Consider the following 17,355-nt stretch of genomic DNA (forward strand, 5'->3'; position numbering starts at 1 on the left):
TTAAACTTCTTATGGGCCGATGGAGTGCAACACCCGCAGAGTTGCATCAAACAACTTGAAAGATCAAAGAGAATTTTTTAAATAACTCTGACTGGATACATATGAAAGAAGAAAGTCATATGCACCTAGGATGACTTCAAGGTGAGTAATTTATGGGCTAATTTTCCTTTTTGGGTGAACAAACCCTTTACGAAATAGGACATAGTTAACATATAATCTGACTGAAATGCCAAAATGACAGTGCCTACTTTGTTTTAATTTTGCATGTTCTTGATAATTTGGTAATTCGGCAATATTTCTTGCAGGGAAATTGGGGGAGAACTGGTGTTGTGGTGGGTGCCTATATGCACTACAGTACCTTATCAGCCAGGTAGGATATGTCTGTATGAAATGTGGTGTATTTAAGATACATTAGAGAGTATCATGTATTTGTTTAATTGTTTATATTTGGCATTCATATTTTCAGTGCTGACCAGGCATTGGATAGGTTTGCCATGAAGCGTTTTTATGAAGATAAAGCCATGCCCACAGTCCAGCCTTCCCAGAGGAGGTCAGCAATGCACCACAAATGCCTATTTTGACTCTACACCAAAATATTCATGCAAACTTTTACATACTGATCCTGGAATCAATGTTGCCTGCAGAACCACACTGACAATTATTGCTTTCTTCGAGAGAGAGAGAGAGAGAGAGAGAGAGAAATGCAACAGTTTGCTTTAGATATCTGTAAATCACATCTTTTCTAATTGCAAAGTCTGAATTGAGTCAATGTGTTTGCGTTTCGGGGATTTAACCAGCAGGTGCTACCAAAGTACATGTGCTAAAATTGGATTTGTAGTGGAACATAAAAAGATGTTCCTGATAATTAGAGTTAAAACTAATCATGATGTCATGATGTAGTATGAATAATGATTAATAATACCTACATTCTCTATAATATGTGACATATTAATACATTTTACGTTCATTTGAAGTTTAAGTAAGAGGAACATATATATCATATACAAATATTTTCTCTTAATGGCTAAAATATTTAAAATCGGTATATCATTTTTATATATTGTTTTTTTTTTTTCATCTTTCCCTTCCATAATGCTGTGTATAGATATGTGCATTACTTCGTTAGTCTCCTTTCTGGCCACATAAAAATCAACAACAAACCCCTGTTCCTTCACCATGTCATCATGCATGGCATACCTAATTTCGAGTCTAAAGGAGGTTGGTGCACACACTGCTACACATTCAATTCATCAGTGCAATTTGATGCCTATGTTTATTATAATATGCTGAGTGCAAGCAACTGTAAAATCAGTGATGTACTGTAATATATCTAACCATGTCAGGTTGCCGACCCTTCCTCAAAGTCTATCAAGCAATGCAGCCTGTGTACACATCTGGAATTTAGTAAGTAAATTACTTCCTAGTTTGATTGCTGAATCATTTTAATGCCTAAAATGTAGTTGTGATCTTGTTATCGTAATTGTATACATTGTATGTAAAGTATATAACATATTGACAGTTGTAACAGACATTCTACTGTTTCATCTAGCTTCATTTTCATGGACTTTTAGTTTGTTTCTGTTCAAAATTCCTTTTTCCTTAATTGTAGTTCAGAGATGGGCAACGTTGGTCCTGGAGGGCCACTGTCCTACAGAGTTTAGCTCCAACCCTAAACAAACACACCTGAACAAGCTAATCAAGATCACTAGAAAGCTACAGGCAGTTGTGCTTGATTAGGGTTGAAGCTTAACTCTTCAGGACAGTGGCACTCCAGGACCGGAATGCCAAATCCTGTTCTAGTTCCTACCAATCCTTAGTTGCCATGGTTTCTGAGTTGATTGTGTCATTCTGTTCAGGTGTTCATCATTAACCTTGTTGGCTCTGTGTATTCTGTGTTCACACGTGGCATTAACATGCAACCTGTATCTGGATGTTGTCTACATATTCATTGAAAAGACAAATGTAAACACTACTGATTTGAATGTTATCCGATCATCGTGTCCTGGTCCAGCAGTAGTCGAAGCCGCATTGTGAGCGGATCTCAGTGTAATAGAAACGCAATCCAGCCATTGTGTCTGGATCATAGACTGTATAAAAACATGAACGTAGTGTCCCTGACGTCACCGGTAGACTCCTGAGGAGCGTTTTTGAAGCTCAAAGTGTGCAGAGCAGGCCGTCACCATCTTGGCACTGCGTGACTCTCCCAAACAATCAAAAATGGGCAAAAGGGCGGGAGCCTATTGTTAAAGCCATGCCCACTTAGCTCAACGGCAGTGTCAGCAGGGGCAATCCACCTGTCACTCAAGCGGCCACGCCCTTAATTATGCAGAACTTTAAGGCTTAATACATACAGTCGGCATCTAGTCATAGTTGGGGTCTTGGTGAGGGCGGAGTCGGCATGGGGGAAAACACAGCGAACATCGTGTGTATTTGAATGACAAAAATGCACATATTGAGTGCTCATTCCCAGAGATGCGTAGAACAATTGTAGTCTCTTTTAACTTTTAATATTCATATACACTAGTCCATATCGATATTTGATTCATTGTACAGCCCTACTATAGATGTATTCATTAAAAAATAGCCCAATTCTGTGATGTTCTGCTTTAAGTAACCAGTTCCATTTTTGACTGGATTCCGCGATTCAGTCGCTTCACAGACAGGGTAAATTTATGAATGAAAGTGTGAAAGTTCTGACACAAAACGAAGTTGTTACGTATCCTCATGCTTTTTTAAGTAGGAAATCCTTGGCCTTTTTTAGTGGGTAACGGCGTATCACGTAGACTACACCTCTTGGCAGACGCGTTTTCATGCGAGTTTAGGTTCGACACTAGTCTACATAGTTTTGCTTAAGGTAGAATGATAAGGCTAATTATATATGATAATTATATATGCATGCTTTCTAGTGGGTAACGGCGTAACACGTAGACTACACCTCTTAGCAGACGCGTTTTCATGCGAGTTTAGGTTCGACACTAGGCTACATAGTTTTGCTTAAGGTAGAATGATAAGGCTAATTATATATGATAATTATATATGCATGCCACTTTCTGAAACAACCTTACACAGTTTTGATAATGTTAATAATGTACACAATGTTAACGTAGCATGCCTATGATGTAATGCCAACTGCACACATACACATGCTTAGTCTTGGGATTCCATAACTTCACTTGATCATCCTCACAACTTATTGCTTGTAGCCACTTTGTCCTCCTTTCCGGTTGTGTATGTTTATTAGGAAGGATGTAGAACTTCAATTCATAATTTATTAGTTTATTGGAGGTACAGAAAACGACACAGCAACTCTTTCGGCATGATTGTCCCGTGTATTTCAACTGTCGCCAAGGCAATGTTTCCCCCACGGGCTAAATTCACATCACGTGACGGGGCGTTCCCGGGGGCGTTCCCAGCATGACTTTAACTCGCATGAAAACGCATCTGCTAAGAGGTGGTCTATGTGATACGCCGTAGTCCCACTAGAAAAGGCCAAGGATTTCCGTATACCCACTTATAAAAGCGTGAGGATACGTAACAACTTAGTTTTGTGTCTGAACTTTTACACTTTCATTCATAAATTCACCCTGTCTGTGTTTGCGAAAGGACACGGATAAAAACGCAGAATCCAGTCAACAATGGAACTAAAGCAACGTTTTTTAATGAATACATCTACAGTAGGGCTGTACAATGAATCAAATATTGATATGGACTAGTTTATATAAATAATAAAGTTAAAAGAAACTACAATTGTTCTACGCGTCTCTGGTAATTAGCGCTCAATATGTGCACTTTTGTCATTCAAATACACACGATGTTCGCTGTATTTTCCCCCACGCCAACTCCGCCCTCACCACGCTCCCAACTATGACTAGATGCCGACAGTATGTATTCTCTGCAGACTTATTTAAATATTCCGCGGGAAAGACAGATCCAATTGGTTATCCAGATAGAAATTCAGTTGATGTTGCTAAGTGTAAATGCGCTGTGTTCTGATTGACTGATGATCCGATCTGTTGATCGAAACACATCATCGCATGTTAATGCCAAGTGTAAACGTAGCCTAAGTTTCCCTTGTTTTCAGTTAAGTTCATCTGGTCTTGTCAGTGTTTTGGTTGAGGTTAGTTTGCCTGCCTTGTTTGAATTCTCTTTAGTGTGGATTATTAAAGCCAATTTGTGACAACAATATATAACAAAATATCTTTACAAATGAAGAACTTAAGACACATACAAATTATTTTGTATCCATTCACAGAATACTGAATGTGTTATTTTAATCAGTTAGATTATTAAAAAAAAAATCTTTACATGATTTGACATTATAACATTTTTATTCTGTTCTTTGTGATCTGTAGTGCCGCATTCAACTTGCTTTGAAGGATTTTTAAGGGTGTATTCACACCAGGAGAGTCCGCTAGTTCACTTGCTTTGGTCTGGACCAAATACAATGTTGAATTTTTGTTTATTTTTTTTTTTATTTTTTTTTATTTTTTTATGGTGTGGTTCTCTTTGACACTGTCCTTTTTGCAAGTGAACCAGAAATTGTAAACAAAACCAGATGTGTGCTAATTCATTGGACAGAAATTCTCAAGCAGGAAGTTCGAAAACAGGCTAATTATGGAGGTTTAAAAGTGCAATTGTTATTGTTTTACTGATATTCTGTTATCAGCTGAAAAACGCAATATGTAGACACTTATGGACATCAGGTGAGACAATTTCATCGATACGATGTTGTAACAAGGATTTTGCGAAGACAAAGAAGTGCTGCAAGATGGTTCTGGTGGAGAAAGCATGCTCTTATGTGCGCCTACCATGGCCTGTGCAGCCATGACCATGGCTGGACCATGACACTGTGCAGAAGATTGATTAGGAATATAGAAAACGAAAGTGAAACTTTTTATTAAAAGGCGCTCATAGGAAAGCGATTGCAAGTTTTTTAAATTTTTTTGTGCAGAAGAGAGGCACCAGATGGTGTTACAGTAGCCTGTCTGAAAACCTGTGCTGACCAGCTGGCCCCCATCTTTTCACAGATCTTTGGAGTTGTGTGGAGTTACTTCCTGGTTCAAACACTCCACCATCATCCCCGTCCCAAAGAAACCAAAGATAACAGGAATACAGACCTGTGGCTCTAATATCTGTCATCATGAAGTCATTTGAAAAACTGGTTCTGGCTTATCTGAAGGACATCACTGGACCCTTACTTAACCCCATGCAGTTTGTTTTCCATGCAAACAGATCCGTGGATGATGCAGTAAACATGGGTCTGCACTTCATCCTGCAACATCTGGTCAAATCGGGGACTTATTTGAGGATCCTGTTTGTGGACTTTTGTTTGGCATCATTCCAACAACCCTCCATATCGAACTGACCCAGCTCTCTGTCCATAGCTCTATCTGTCAGTGAATCACCAGCTTTCTGATAGATAGGCAACAGCTTGTGAGACTGGGGAAATTCATCTCAAACAGCCGCTCCTTCAACACTGGTGCCCCTCAGAGATGTGTTCTCTCCCCACTGCTCTTCTCCCTATACACCAGTGACTGCACCTCTAAAGACCCCTCTGTCAAACTCCTGAAGTTCGCAGATGACACTACAGTCATCGGCCTCATGGTAGACTGGAAGATAACAGTGACAATGCCAAAACTGCAGGGTTTTTTTTCTTTCTTTTTTAACTTACAGGGTCATTGAATTACATCCTTTACAGATTCTACCCTGGCCAAAAAGTATTCTCAAATAAATTTCTCATCTCACACCCTGGCATCAAACACTTCTCTGTCCATCTCTTTTTCCATCTGTGCTTTTGTGGCATTAATATCCTGATATTTTGTGTAACACAAGACATTTCCACTGTTGCAAGTTAAATGGTTATTTTTATGTTCTTGTTGAGTAGATCATAATATTTTAATAAGCTTGTCTTACATATATGTGTAGGCTGTATAATTCAGAATTGAGACAGCTTGACGTATGCCTTTAATAACTCCATCCATCATTTTTCCTTTTCCCTCCTCTCTATGTTTTACAGTAATGTTCAAGGCGACAGCCATACAGGCATCTGTATCACCATTGAGCCTGGCCTGCTACTAAAAGGAGATATCCTGGTAGGAAGAACAATACTGACACAGTACATATTGACACCGAAATGATTATAGAGGAGCAAGAATCTGCAAAATGTCTTTTGCATAATATCTTCCCAGCCCGTATCCATTTTGATCTGCCCTTTTTTCCATATCCTCCATCTTGAAGCTGAAATGTTATCACAAGCGATATCAAAACCCTAGTAGGGATGTGATCTTCAGAGTGCAGTTCCACACGTGTGCATTACACAATTTAGCACTGGTCTTCACCAAAAATGACCTTGATGAGACATTTAAAGGTTAGTGTGTTATTTGTCTTTTGCTAATTTATGTTTATTTTTTATTATGTATAAGATGCAGACTAATCATAAATATGGAATTTAGCAGATGAGAGATTTCCTGAATATGGGAAGGTTGAGTTCATCTTTTCTTTTGGTCCAGAAAAAATCAAAGGTAAGCTTATATTACCAAAACTGTAAATCTGTAATCTTTTAATTTTCTAGAAGATATATGATCTTGACAGAAGAGATGAGCACATTTCAAGGCCTTAACTCTGAAGTTCTTGTTTGTGCCTCAAAGAGTTGGATCATCTACAGAATGGACCTAGTGTCTCTGTGGACTACAACACCCAAGATCCACTGATCCGCTGGGACTCTTATGAAAACTTCAATAGGAGATTTGAAGACATTAAAGATGGTGAGAGGCACTATTCTTGGTGTTTTCTTGCTGGTGATTAGACATCTGTGTCAGCTGAATCTTGACAATTCAGAGATTTTATTGTTACAACTGACTTTGGAGCAGGGACAGGGTCAAAATGTAATGGTCATTTGTCACATGTTCGTGTTCTTGGTGAAAGCAGCTTATATAGGGAGCTGGAGAAGGCCAGTGACAGTTGTTCTGCTAGCCTGCTGAATTGCATAAACAGCTAAGTGAACAAGGAGGGCTAAATGGGATATATGGATTCTCGTCTCACTGCTAATAATAATCTACTGAAGAGTCCAGGGATACCACTTGAAGCACTGCTTCATGGATTATGATTGTTCTTTAGGGTATTCAGCATATTACAGATTTAATAAAGTGATTTTACTCTATTGATGGGATTACTCAGTACATTTTTTTTCTCAGATATATTTTCAAGGTGAGAAAATGGTGTCATAGGTTATTAGGACACTTTTCCCTTTGCTCAGTTTTTATTTTAAACCCATGTGGTATGCCATATAGAGCCCTTCCCATGCCTCCTGCCAGTCAGAGTTTTAAATAGCATCTAGAGAAATAGAAGGCATCAGTGGCCCTGTTGGCAGCCCCAGGGAGGGGTGGAAAACTGACACTCTCCTCTTCAGTGTTCTCTTCTGAGAGGAAGGACTGGTGTGAAAGGCCAGGAGATGTGGGCATCCCAAAACACACACTTGTATGCACATACAGTGGCAATATGAAAGACTGGTGCGTTATTGACATTGACAGGACATTGAAAAATGGCACAAAGCCCTAAGGAGATTACAAATACAAGTAATGAAGCTCTTCAATAAATAAATATCTGGAGTGCACTATGTAGACAATCTTCAGATCTTTGGTGACTTACTTGTGTCTGCAAAAGATGAAACTGGACAATAACCGTGCAGCCACTGTTTCAGAAGTTTTGCTCAGGGTGAACACCCTGACCCTGCTTTGGTTATTGCAGCATTTTTATTTTTATTTTTTGTTCTTTGGACAGTTGTCAATAATATATATTTGACATTTCTGGAATTGTGTGATGTCTTTGTCGAAAGATAGATGGATAGATAGACAGATACTCTTGCCTCACAGCATCCATTCAAGTACATTATTATTAAACAGAATAAAGCTCATCTGAGAATGGATGGTTGAGGGTGGTTAAATTTGTCAACACACGCCACTGGACCTTTGTGTGTATTCCGGTGACCATGATTTCACCAAGTACATCCTTGTTGATCCTGGAACAACATTCCAATTAACCAATCAGAATTGAGGGATAATTTTTCAGGAACTATCTGTTTAAGGCTTACGATCAGGGTTAGGTGCTTCTACACCCTTGTTAATCAGCTATCATTTCACACTGATTTTAGGAATAAATTGTGGTTAAGGATAGGTTTAGGGGTAGGGATTGAGTTTAGTCTATATTTTTGGATAGTGATGTTGATCCAGGATCAACAAAAGAACATGTCTTGGCAAAATCACAGCGACTATGCATATTCACAGGATCGTTTTGAAATGTAACATTAGGACAATTCAAGTCAACGTACTCAAGGAAACTGTCCAAAGCCGAAGTAAAAAAAAAAAAAAAAAATTCACTCTTTGTTATATTGCAGCCATTTGCTAAAATCATTTAAGTTCATTTTTTTCCTTATTAATGTACACACAGCACCCCATATTGAAAGAAAAAAACAGACATTTTTGCACATTTATTAAAAAAGAAAAACTGAAATATCACATGGTCCTAAATATTCAGACCCTTTGCTCAGTATTTAGTAGAAGCACCCTTTCGATCTAATACAGCCATGAGTCTTTTTGAGAAAGATGCAACAAGTTTTTCACACCTGGATTTGGGGATCCTCTGCCATTCTTCCTTGCATTGGTGGACAGCCATTTACATGTCTCTCCAGAGATGCGCAATTGGGTTTAAGTCAGGGCTCTGGCTGGGCCATCCAAGAACAGTCACAGAGTTTTTGTGAAGCCACTCCTTCATTATTTTAGCTGTGTGCTTAGGGTCATTGTCTTTTTGGAAGGTGAACCTTCGGCCCAAGTCTTAGGTCCTGAGCACTCTGAAGAAGGTTTCTGCCAGGATATCCCTGTTCTTGGCCGCATTCTTCTTTCCCTCGATTGCAACCAATCGTCCTGTCCCTGCAGCTGAAAAACACCCATATAGCATGATGCTGCCACCACCAGGCTTCACTGTTGGGACTGTATTGGACAGGTGATGAGCAGGGCCTGGTTTTCTCCACACATACCGCTTAGAATTAAGGCCAAAAAGTTCTATCTTGGTCTCATCAGAACAGAGAATCCTTCAGGTGTTTTTTAGCAAACTCCATGGGAGCTTTCATGTGTCTTTCAGGAGAGGAGAGGAGAGGTTTCCGTCGGGCCACTCTGCCATAAAGCCCCGACTGGTGGAGGACTGCAGTGATGGTTGACGTTCTACAACTTTCTCCCATCTCCTGACTACATGTCTGGAGCTCAGCCACAGTGATCTTTGGGTTCTTCTTTACCTCTCTCACCAAGGCTCTTCTCCCCCGATAGCTCAGTTTGGCCGGACGACCAGCTCTAGGAAGGGTTCTGGTCATCCCAAACGTCTTCCATTTAAGGATTATGGAGGCCACTGTGCTCTTAGGAACCTTAAGTGCAGCAGAAATTTTTTTGTAACCTTGGCCAGATCTGTGCCTTGCCACAATTCTGTCTCTGAGCTCTTCGGGCAGTTCCTTTGACCTCATGATTCTCATTTGCTCTGACATGCACTGTGAGCTATAAGGTCTTATATAGATAGGTGTGTGGCTTTCCTAATCAAGTCCAATCAGTAAAATCAAACACAGCTGGACTAAAATGAAGGTGTAGAACCATCTCAAGGATGATCAGAAGAAATGGACAGCACCTGAGTTAAATATATGAGTGTCACAGCAAAGGGTCTGAATACTTAGGACCATGTGATAATTCAGTTTTTCTTTTTTAATAAATCTGCTAAAATGTCAAGAATTCTGTGTTTTTCTGTCAAAACGGGGTGCTGTGTGTACATTAATGAGGAAAAAAAATGAACTGCAATATAACAAAGAGTGAAAAAATTAAGGGGTTCTGAATACCTTCCGTACCCACTGTATATATATATATACATATATATATATATATATATATATATATATATTGTGGCGGGAGGAGCACAAGACAGACACAGTGGGCGTGGCGTCAGGCCTCGGAGAGGCTTTTATTAACAGAAATCAAATAAAACAGGGGATAAAAGTGGCCAAAGGGGAAGAGTGTCCAAAATAAACAGGAAATCTGGTGTACTCGTCGTGTTGCAGGGTTTGTGTAGGTCGGGCAGTGTTCATGGAGGAAGGGTCCAGGTAAGAGGCGGAGTCCGGCGGCCGCACGCGCTCCCCTCTTCGGTCCGGGGCGCGAGGGGCGGCGGCTTCCTCTAGCGGCCGCATCACTCTCGTTGGCTCGCTGGTAGGGGATGGACGGCCCCGCATCCTGGCCCGTCGGCCGTGTAAACGGGTGCGGTTCCCATCCGGATCGCAGGTCCGGCAGCTCACGTCTCCAGTGATGCGGGAGTCCCTCAACGCACCCTTCCTGGACCCATGAGGACACCAGTGTGCATGCACGGGGAAGAGTCCGGTCTCCCGAGGAGAGGCGCGTTGGGCTTTTAAACAGCGGCGGTGATGAGGCTACATTTCCTTCAGGTGTGCCCCATCACACGCCGCCAGCCCTGACTCGTCCAGCGCCCCTCCTCTCACACACCCACTCCAGTCGGGAGCCTGGTGAAGGGCCGTTTTAGGACGGGGTGCCGGTGACAATCAGGGAGGAGGCAGCTGACTCGTGTATATATATATATATATATATATATATATATATATATATATATTAGTGGTGGGCCGTTTTCGGAGTTAAAGTGCTGCGTTAACGTGAGACTCTTATCGGGCGATAAAAAAAATATCGCCATGATCTATTCTCAAAGTTGGGTTGGGAGCTGGGTCTATACTAAGAAAGCTATGATGACTTTCACCTTGATATTTTATATAACCGACTGGCTGAGGCCAGCCTAAAACGATGCTCAGGACAGTTGACGGGCCACTGCTGCGCATCGTCACGAAAGCTTATCTTTTTCACGTGTTTTTAAGCCTTACCGCTTGTCGATTTAAACATTAAAGCATCCAAAAACAAGACGTGTGAAAGCTGAACAGAGTAGCTGGTTACTCGCGCGCTGTGTTCGGTGCGCACGCGGAGAGAGAGCCGCGTATCACAGACAACGACACTGAACCAAGCTCTCTTCTGCGAAGTTCTACTCAAAGTCCTTCCTGCACCTGAACGAACAAATACAAATCACAGTTTGAACAAACAAAAAGATGTGAAAGAGCCCAATTCAGTACCGCGGTGTTCTGGTGTTCAGGGCTCACGCAGAGAGAGGCGTCTCAAAACACTTGAACATCGAATTTGCTTATTTTTGCTCTTGTGCCGACACATACATACAAAATGTGTCAAAATATCCACCTTGGAAATTATGCTCGAAAAAACTGTCAGTTATTTCTTAAGTGAAAGTAAACAGTTGAGGAAAAAATGGGATGTGTATTATATTGGATGCGTTCATCGTCTCTTAAAGTTACCGTGCCTAATTTAGCTACTAGCTGCTGTAATGTTAATCCAAGAAAATGAAAATGAAAGTCACTCACTGCTCTTGACTGAATTACTTTGTAGTTTTAACAGTCAAACCAAAAATTATTCAGACACCAGATATAATTTTTGATATATATTGCAAAACTGTAATAATTTGAGAAATGTTGAAGGTGTCTGAATAAATGAACTATATATATGTATAGTACATTTACTAATTATACTACTTAGAGTTTAAGCCAAGCTTGGCAATCCAAATATGTTTAACTTTATCTCTCCGAAAGGTTATAAAGGGCCATGTCATGTGACATGCATGGCTGGACTGGCCATTGGGCATACCGGGCATTTGCCCGGTGGGCCGACTTGCTTTTTGGGCCGATATCTCATAATCATACTTTTTTTTTTTTTTTTTTTTAACGGCCCATAAAATTTGTACATCGGCGGCCCATTCGTTTTGTTTTGTTTTGCTTAATTGGCGGCGCTGGGTTTGTGCCGGTGTAATGCATTGGTCAAAGTCAGTTTTAGTTTTTTTTTTCTGACAGACCAGCCCATGAAACACGTAGATCAGCGGCCCATTGGCTCTTTTCTTGATTGACACTGGGCTGGCCCAATCACAACTTTAAACGAGTGAGCGAGCGGCAGCAGTGTCAGTGTATATCTGTAAAAAAAGATGGAGAAGAAACGCAAGGAATGTGCAGATAAATAGCGTGAAAAAATAGAACCAGGCCCTTAAAGCAGACACTGTAAACTGTGTCAAAATATATGTTTTCTGACCTTCATCAGCTCCTGTGGCAGATGATGATAGTGAGGACGGAGGATCAGGAGAGAGATGAGAAAGTGTAGAGCCTGCGGTAAGAATAACTACTTTCAAAACACTTAGGCCATGTCATGAGTGTAGATTATTTCCACATCTGCATAGTTGACGATTACCGCAATTCACTAGAAATTTAATAAGAGGCGTTTGTAAACCATGTTTTCCGACAAAATAAAAGCTTGATGCAGTTTGCGTCAAAATAAAAGATCATGTGCTTATCTCTTTCAAGTATAGAAATTGGTACAACTAATTAAGAAAGTTTCCTTTATTTTTTGTGCATTTGTTTTACAAAATATGGCTATTACTGTCATTGGATTAATATTATAACTATTATTATGTATAGGTGTAATGTAAATAGACACTGTAACTAAAAGAGGTTTGAATTTTTCTTTGTTTAATTTGCACACTGAATATGGGTTGGAGCTTTTAATTTTGAACTCTCAAAGTGCACCAGATTAATGAATTTAACATAAAAATGCACAAAATTTTCTCATTGGGGGGGGCATGCCCCCGAACCCCCCTAGAAGGACCGAGGACACACCACCATAGTTTTAACAAAAATCCTGTAAGAAACACTGGTATTGCTATGCCAGAGCCGCTTATAGCTTGTTTTAGGATTCACCGCTGTGGAGTATAGTTCAACTGTATTAATAAATATAAAATTTTGACTTATTTCATCTGTTAACTCTCACTCGTTCCTATACTCACTCATTACATGGCATTAGTGGTTTTAATAAATAGGAGTTGGTATGCATATAATTAAGGGCGTGCAAAGATGGGTGGTGTTTATGATCATATAGTGGGCCGGTCTGGGCAAAAATGCCCGGGCCGATTTTTTGTCCCAGTCCAGCCCTGGTGACATTTCATTTGGATCTAAATTAAAAAGCAAAATAAATTGGAAAGTTATCAGACCCTAAACAGAACATATAATCTGACAGAGAACTTAAAAAAACACAAAGCAAAGACGGATCTTTTCAAATGCTGGCTCTGTGAGCACAGTCCAGCCATAGAAAAGAGCAGTCACCAAAAAAAAAACATGGATTTAGAAGGACGGAATAGTATTTGAGACCAAAGTTAAAGGACACTTTGTACTTCTTGGTTTAAATCTCAAACCTCTTTCTACACATTTCCATTTGTGTGTTTCAGTTAAAGTGTGTGTGATGTTTGTGTGTAAATGCATTCCTATGACAGAGACAGAGGGGTGCTTTGGGACAGTATAGCAACCAGGGTTTGTTTACAGCTCAGGCTCCCTTATTTGGCTGCTGCACAGCTTCATGGCATTTTTGGAATGACTGAGAGGGAAGTGTGTGGAACAGAGAGAGAGAGACAGAGAGGTGACTGTGACACTTGGTCAGAGTGAATCACAAAAGAGAACAACTCAGATTATTGAACTAGACCCAATGATCTCACATCAAAGACAGAGAGACTGGCAAAGTCGATGGTGAGCAGTGCTATATACACTTGTTGGAATCAGAACTGAATTTGAATTAGATTTTCCATTGGGCTTGAAATTAGGTAAGTCTTAAAGTGGAAGTTGCCTCATTCAAAGTAATGTACTCATTCTCAAAGCATGTACTTTATCTGTGTGGGTTCAATCAATGATTTTTATGTTCTGCTACTGTGTATCTTTTTTGTGAATTTTGAAAGATAATTTTGTCAGATTTTTCTGCTAAAAAGGTCAGTATTTGTAAATCTAGAAGTGAGTTTTGAACTAAACAGTACCGGCTGAAATTAACATCAATAATAACTGAATCTCATTTAATGTTTTACAATTTGGATATATTGATAATTCAACTCTGCATCTCTTTGTTGGATCTGTTCTTGAATCTAAAACTAAATTCTCTGTAATCTAAAAACAACTTTTACATGTGTTCCATTTGTGATCAGTTCCTCTAGGTTGAATATGCCAGCTTTTATTAAAGCCTAAAGGCAAAGATTAAAAAAGATTACTGTACAGTACATACAGTATTTTTAGTGGAAGATATTTTACATGTTGTTTGTGCTCCTTAAAGCACTTTAGCCAGTGTGGATACAGATTTAAAGGGTCTTGTCACCAGTAGAGTAAAATTGTGACAGTAACCTAAAAGAGTAACCTAAAAAATGTAAAGAGATACATTTTTTGTTCCACCTCTTTTCTGAGATAATGTTTTTAGTGAGGTTTTTATTTTCATGTAGGCCTTTTTTATTATTTTGTAAAACTATGCAAGTATGTTTTTAAAGTGCATTACTTTCATGTTAACTTTTATAAATTCAAAAATCTGAGGTCACATTGAATAGACAACACAGAAAGTTTCACAATTTTGAAGCATTTAAATTTAAATGTATGTATTTAGCAGATGATTTTATCCAAAGCGACTTACAGTACATTCAGGCTAATAGTTTTAGACTTTTAGTTTTAGAAGACTAACCTGTCTTCCCTGGGAATCAAACCCACAACCTTGCGCTGCTAACGCAGTGCTCTACCACTTGAGCCATGGGAACATTTAAAGCAAAGGACTGTTATGAGGTAAATAAATATCAATAAAGATAAATATCAATAATTAATATTCAAGAATTTATTTACTAGATTTCTCTGTCACTTAACAAATGTAAGCAAATAGCCTTTGCAAAAGACATCCTTTGCTTCCACTGAAGGACAAAAGATGCTATATTGGAATATTCTCTAATCATGCTAAGATAGCATGGACCATCAGGTCTGGCATTATCTTATTCATGCAAGTTTGAGTGCATATTGTAAATGCTAATAATTCTGGAATTCATATAATTTTATGTGTTTTTCAAGTACTTTTTTGGGTCTCAACTGGACACTGTTTGGGGCTGGTAATTTAGCTCCTCTGTATCACAGCCTTCTGCTTTTAAGTCATCTGTCAGCATCTGGAAAATCTGTAATTATCATAAACAGAGCTAGGGGTGGGCCAGAGTCGTGCTGGACCCACCTTCAGTGCCCCAATCCTGTAAAATTATTGGTAATAGGAAGCCAAATCAGAGATTATTTAGCCAATTAAACGCTACAAAGAACAAAATAAACATAGATCAACTAGAAATTACATTTGACCTGAAGTTATTTCGACTTGAATCTTATTCACAGATGTTAAAGCATTTACAATTTAAAAAGAAAAATAAGAATTCTAAGATTTTATCTTGTGAAATTTGACAATCTGCTCCACTAGATATTTAAATTAAACATGTTTGCAACAAGTAAATAATTGCAAATAATATTAGTAGTGTCCTGTATGTGTGTGTGTGTGTGTGCGTGCGTGTGTGTGCGTGCATGTGCGTGTGTGTGTGTGTGTGTGTGTGTGATGATACGATGTTATTCTGAATGTGAATGAGCTGTGCTGTCTTACAGAGCAGCAGCTGGATCGCTTTGTGACTTCATGTTGAATATAGCTCACCCCCACCATCTGTTTTAACTTTTACAGTAACTTGTATCTTGGGCTTTCTCATGTCATTGGCATTTCTGTCAGCTTACCATTCACCTGTTTCATTTCTGTAAATTATCATATTACACTCATTAATACACTCACCACACATGTATGACTGTCTATCTGTCTGTCTGTCTGTCAGCCTTTCTGTCAGTTAGCTATTCTATATTTCTGCCTAGGAATTTTTTTTTTTTTTTTTTTTTAGTCTTTTGTCCTTCCGTTATTTATTAGAATACCATTATCTTTCACTCTCCTTTTATAAATTTGGCCAGTATAACATGATTATGGTATGTTGAACTGCAGTGGCCCTCTGCCTCTTCTCTCTCTTGACCAACACTTTGGCATGATTTACCCATGATATCATTCACTTGGCCCTAAGCCAACACCATGGCTGTTGCTAGACAGACTTAGTAAAACTTGGTCATCATCATGGCAGGCAGGTTTGTGCATATTACCTGAACCCCAAAGAACAATCAATCATTAGTTACACAATACTGCTTAGGTTTAAGTTACATATCTTAACTTGATATTTTCCAGTTTATAGCATACGCTTCTTTACTAAGGTAGTGTGCCAATTACCAGGACTGGGAGATGAGAATACACAACACACTGATAATTGGGCAATTGTGTGCTGTCTCATTTGCCTTGGCTCAAACCTGTAACCATGGTTCTAGTCTGTTAGCCCATTAGACCTCCACTATTAAGGATTTATTATTGGAGGTGGGGGAGGTTAAGGATTTTGCGCTACAAGACTTAACCAAACTATTAAAGGGGTCCTATGATGCGATTTCAACTTTTCCTTTCTCTTTGGAGTGTTACAAGCTCTTGGTGCATAAAGACGATCTGTAAAGTTGCAAAGACTAAGGTCTCAAATCCAAAGAGATATTTTATATAAAAGTTAAGAGTCAACCACGCCTAACTAAAACGCCTCTTTCTAACACGCCCCCAACATGTCTACGTCACGATGTGGGAAGATTTGCATAACACCGCCCAAATGTTCATGCAAAGAAATAAGGCATATTGTTTATTCTGACTGGTGCTGTGTGTTTCCTTGTGAAAGCAAAACTACTTCGTTTGGTCTTCCAAAACAGGACACAACTAGAAATCAGTGGTTAAGCTGTATTTACAACACTGTTCCAGAACAGTTTAACCCAAAAATTCAGATGTGTGCAGTGAATTTTATGGAGGACTGTTTCCTGATCCTAGAAGAGTAGACTACAGTCTGTAAGTACAGTACGTTGTCATATATAAAGGATTTCCCACTGATGATTCAAATGCAAGTTTTGAGCAGTGTAGAGTAGCGCTTGTTGTTTGTCATTTCTCCGATCACAAATGCAGACATGGTTTCATGTTTACATGGCGCCATGCAACGCAATGGGTAAAAAGACATTATAAGGGACCATGTCAATCATAACACAGTTCATGTATGGAGCTCACTTCTAATGAGCTCATTAACAGAATCAGCTGTGTTAACAAAGTAAAACATACAAAATATGCAGAGCTGGGGGGTGTGAGGACTGGAATTGAGAATCGCTGTTATAGTCAATATAATCCATAATTATGTAAATACACGTCATAATCACAGATGAATCGCATGCGGTTATGAACTCGATATTGCGTAGCTTGTCAGCGAACTACGACTCTGTATATTAAGTGCCGCTCCGTTTGAAAGCAGGTGATGGACATTTACTGCTAATCACAGAACCGGCTTTACTGACGA

The 17,355-nt window shown here is 39.3% G+C and overlaps 1 protein-coding gene and 1 long non-coding RNA gene across 9 annotated transcripts in view; both read left to right on the plus strand.

The window, feature by feature from the left end:
* Positions 1–17,355, plus strand: part of LOC132152011 (uncharacterized) — a 461,940-nt gene that overhangs the window by 418,136 nt on the left and 26,449 nt on the right. The window lies entirely within an intron of this gene.
* LOC132152001 (tensin-1-like) overlaps positions 1–17,355 on the plus strand; it is a 131,781-nt gene that overhangs the window by 104,073 nt on the left and 10,353 nt on the right. For 7 of the 8 annotated variants that reach the window (XM_059560610.1, XM_059560613.1, XM_059560612.1 and 4 more), the window contains exons 9-16: positions 306–370; positions 467–550; positions 1,106–1,218; positions 1,344–1,404; positions 6,017–6,092; positions 6,238–6,367; positions 6,453–6,521; positions 6,648–6,764. In XM_059560610.1, coding sequence (XP_059416593.1) covers positions 306–370; positions 467–550; positions 1,106–1,218; positions 1,344–1,404; positions 6,017–6,092; positions 6,238–6,367; positions 6,453–6,521; positions 6,648–6,764 — 715 coding nt within the window. The remainder of the gene's footprint in view (positions 1–305; positions 371–466; positions 551–1,105; positions 1,219–1,343; positions 1,405–6,016; positions 6,093–6,237; positions 6,368–6,452; positions 6,522–6,647; positions 6,765–17,355) is intronic. The other variant, XM_059560611.1, reaches the window with a different exon arrangement.

The sequence above is a fragment of the Carassius carassius genome, chromosome 10 (assembly GCF_963082965.1).
Source record: "Carassius carassius chromosome 10, fCarCar2.1, whole genome shotgun sequence".
NCBI lineage: Eukaryota > Metazoa > Chordata > Actinopteri > Cypriniformes > Cyprinidae > Carassius > Carassius carassius.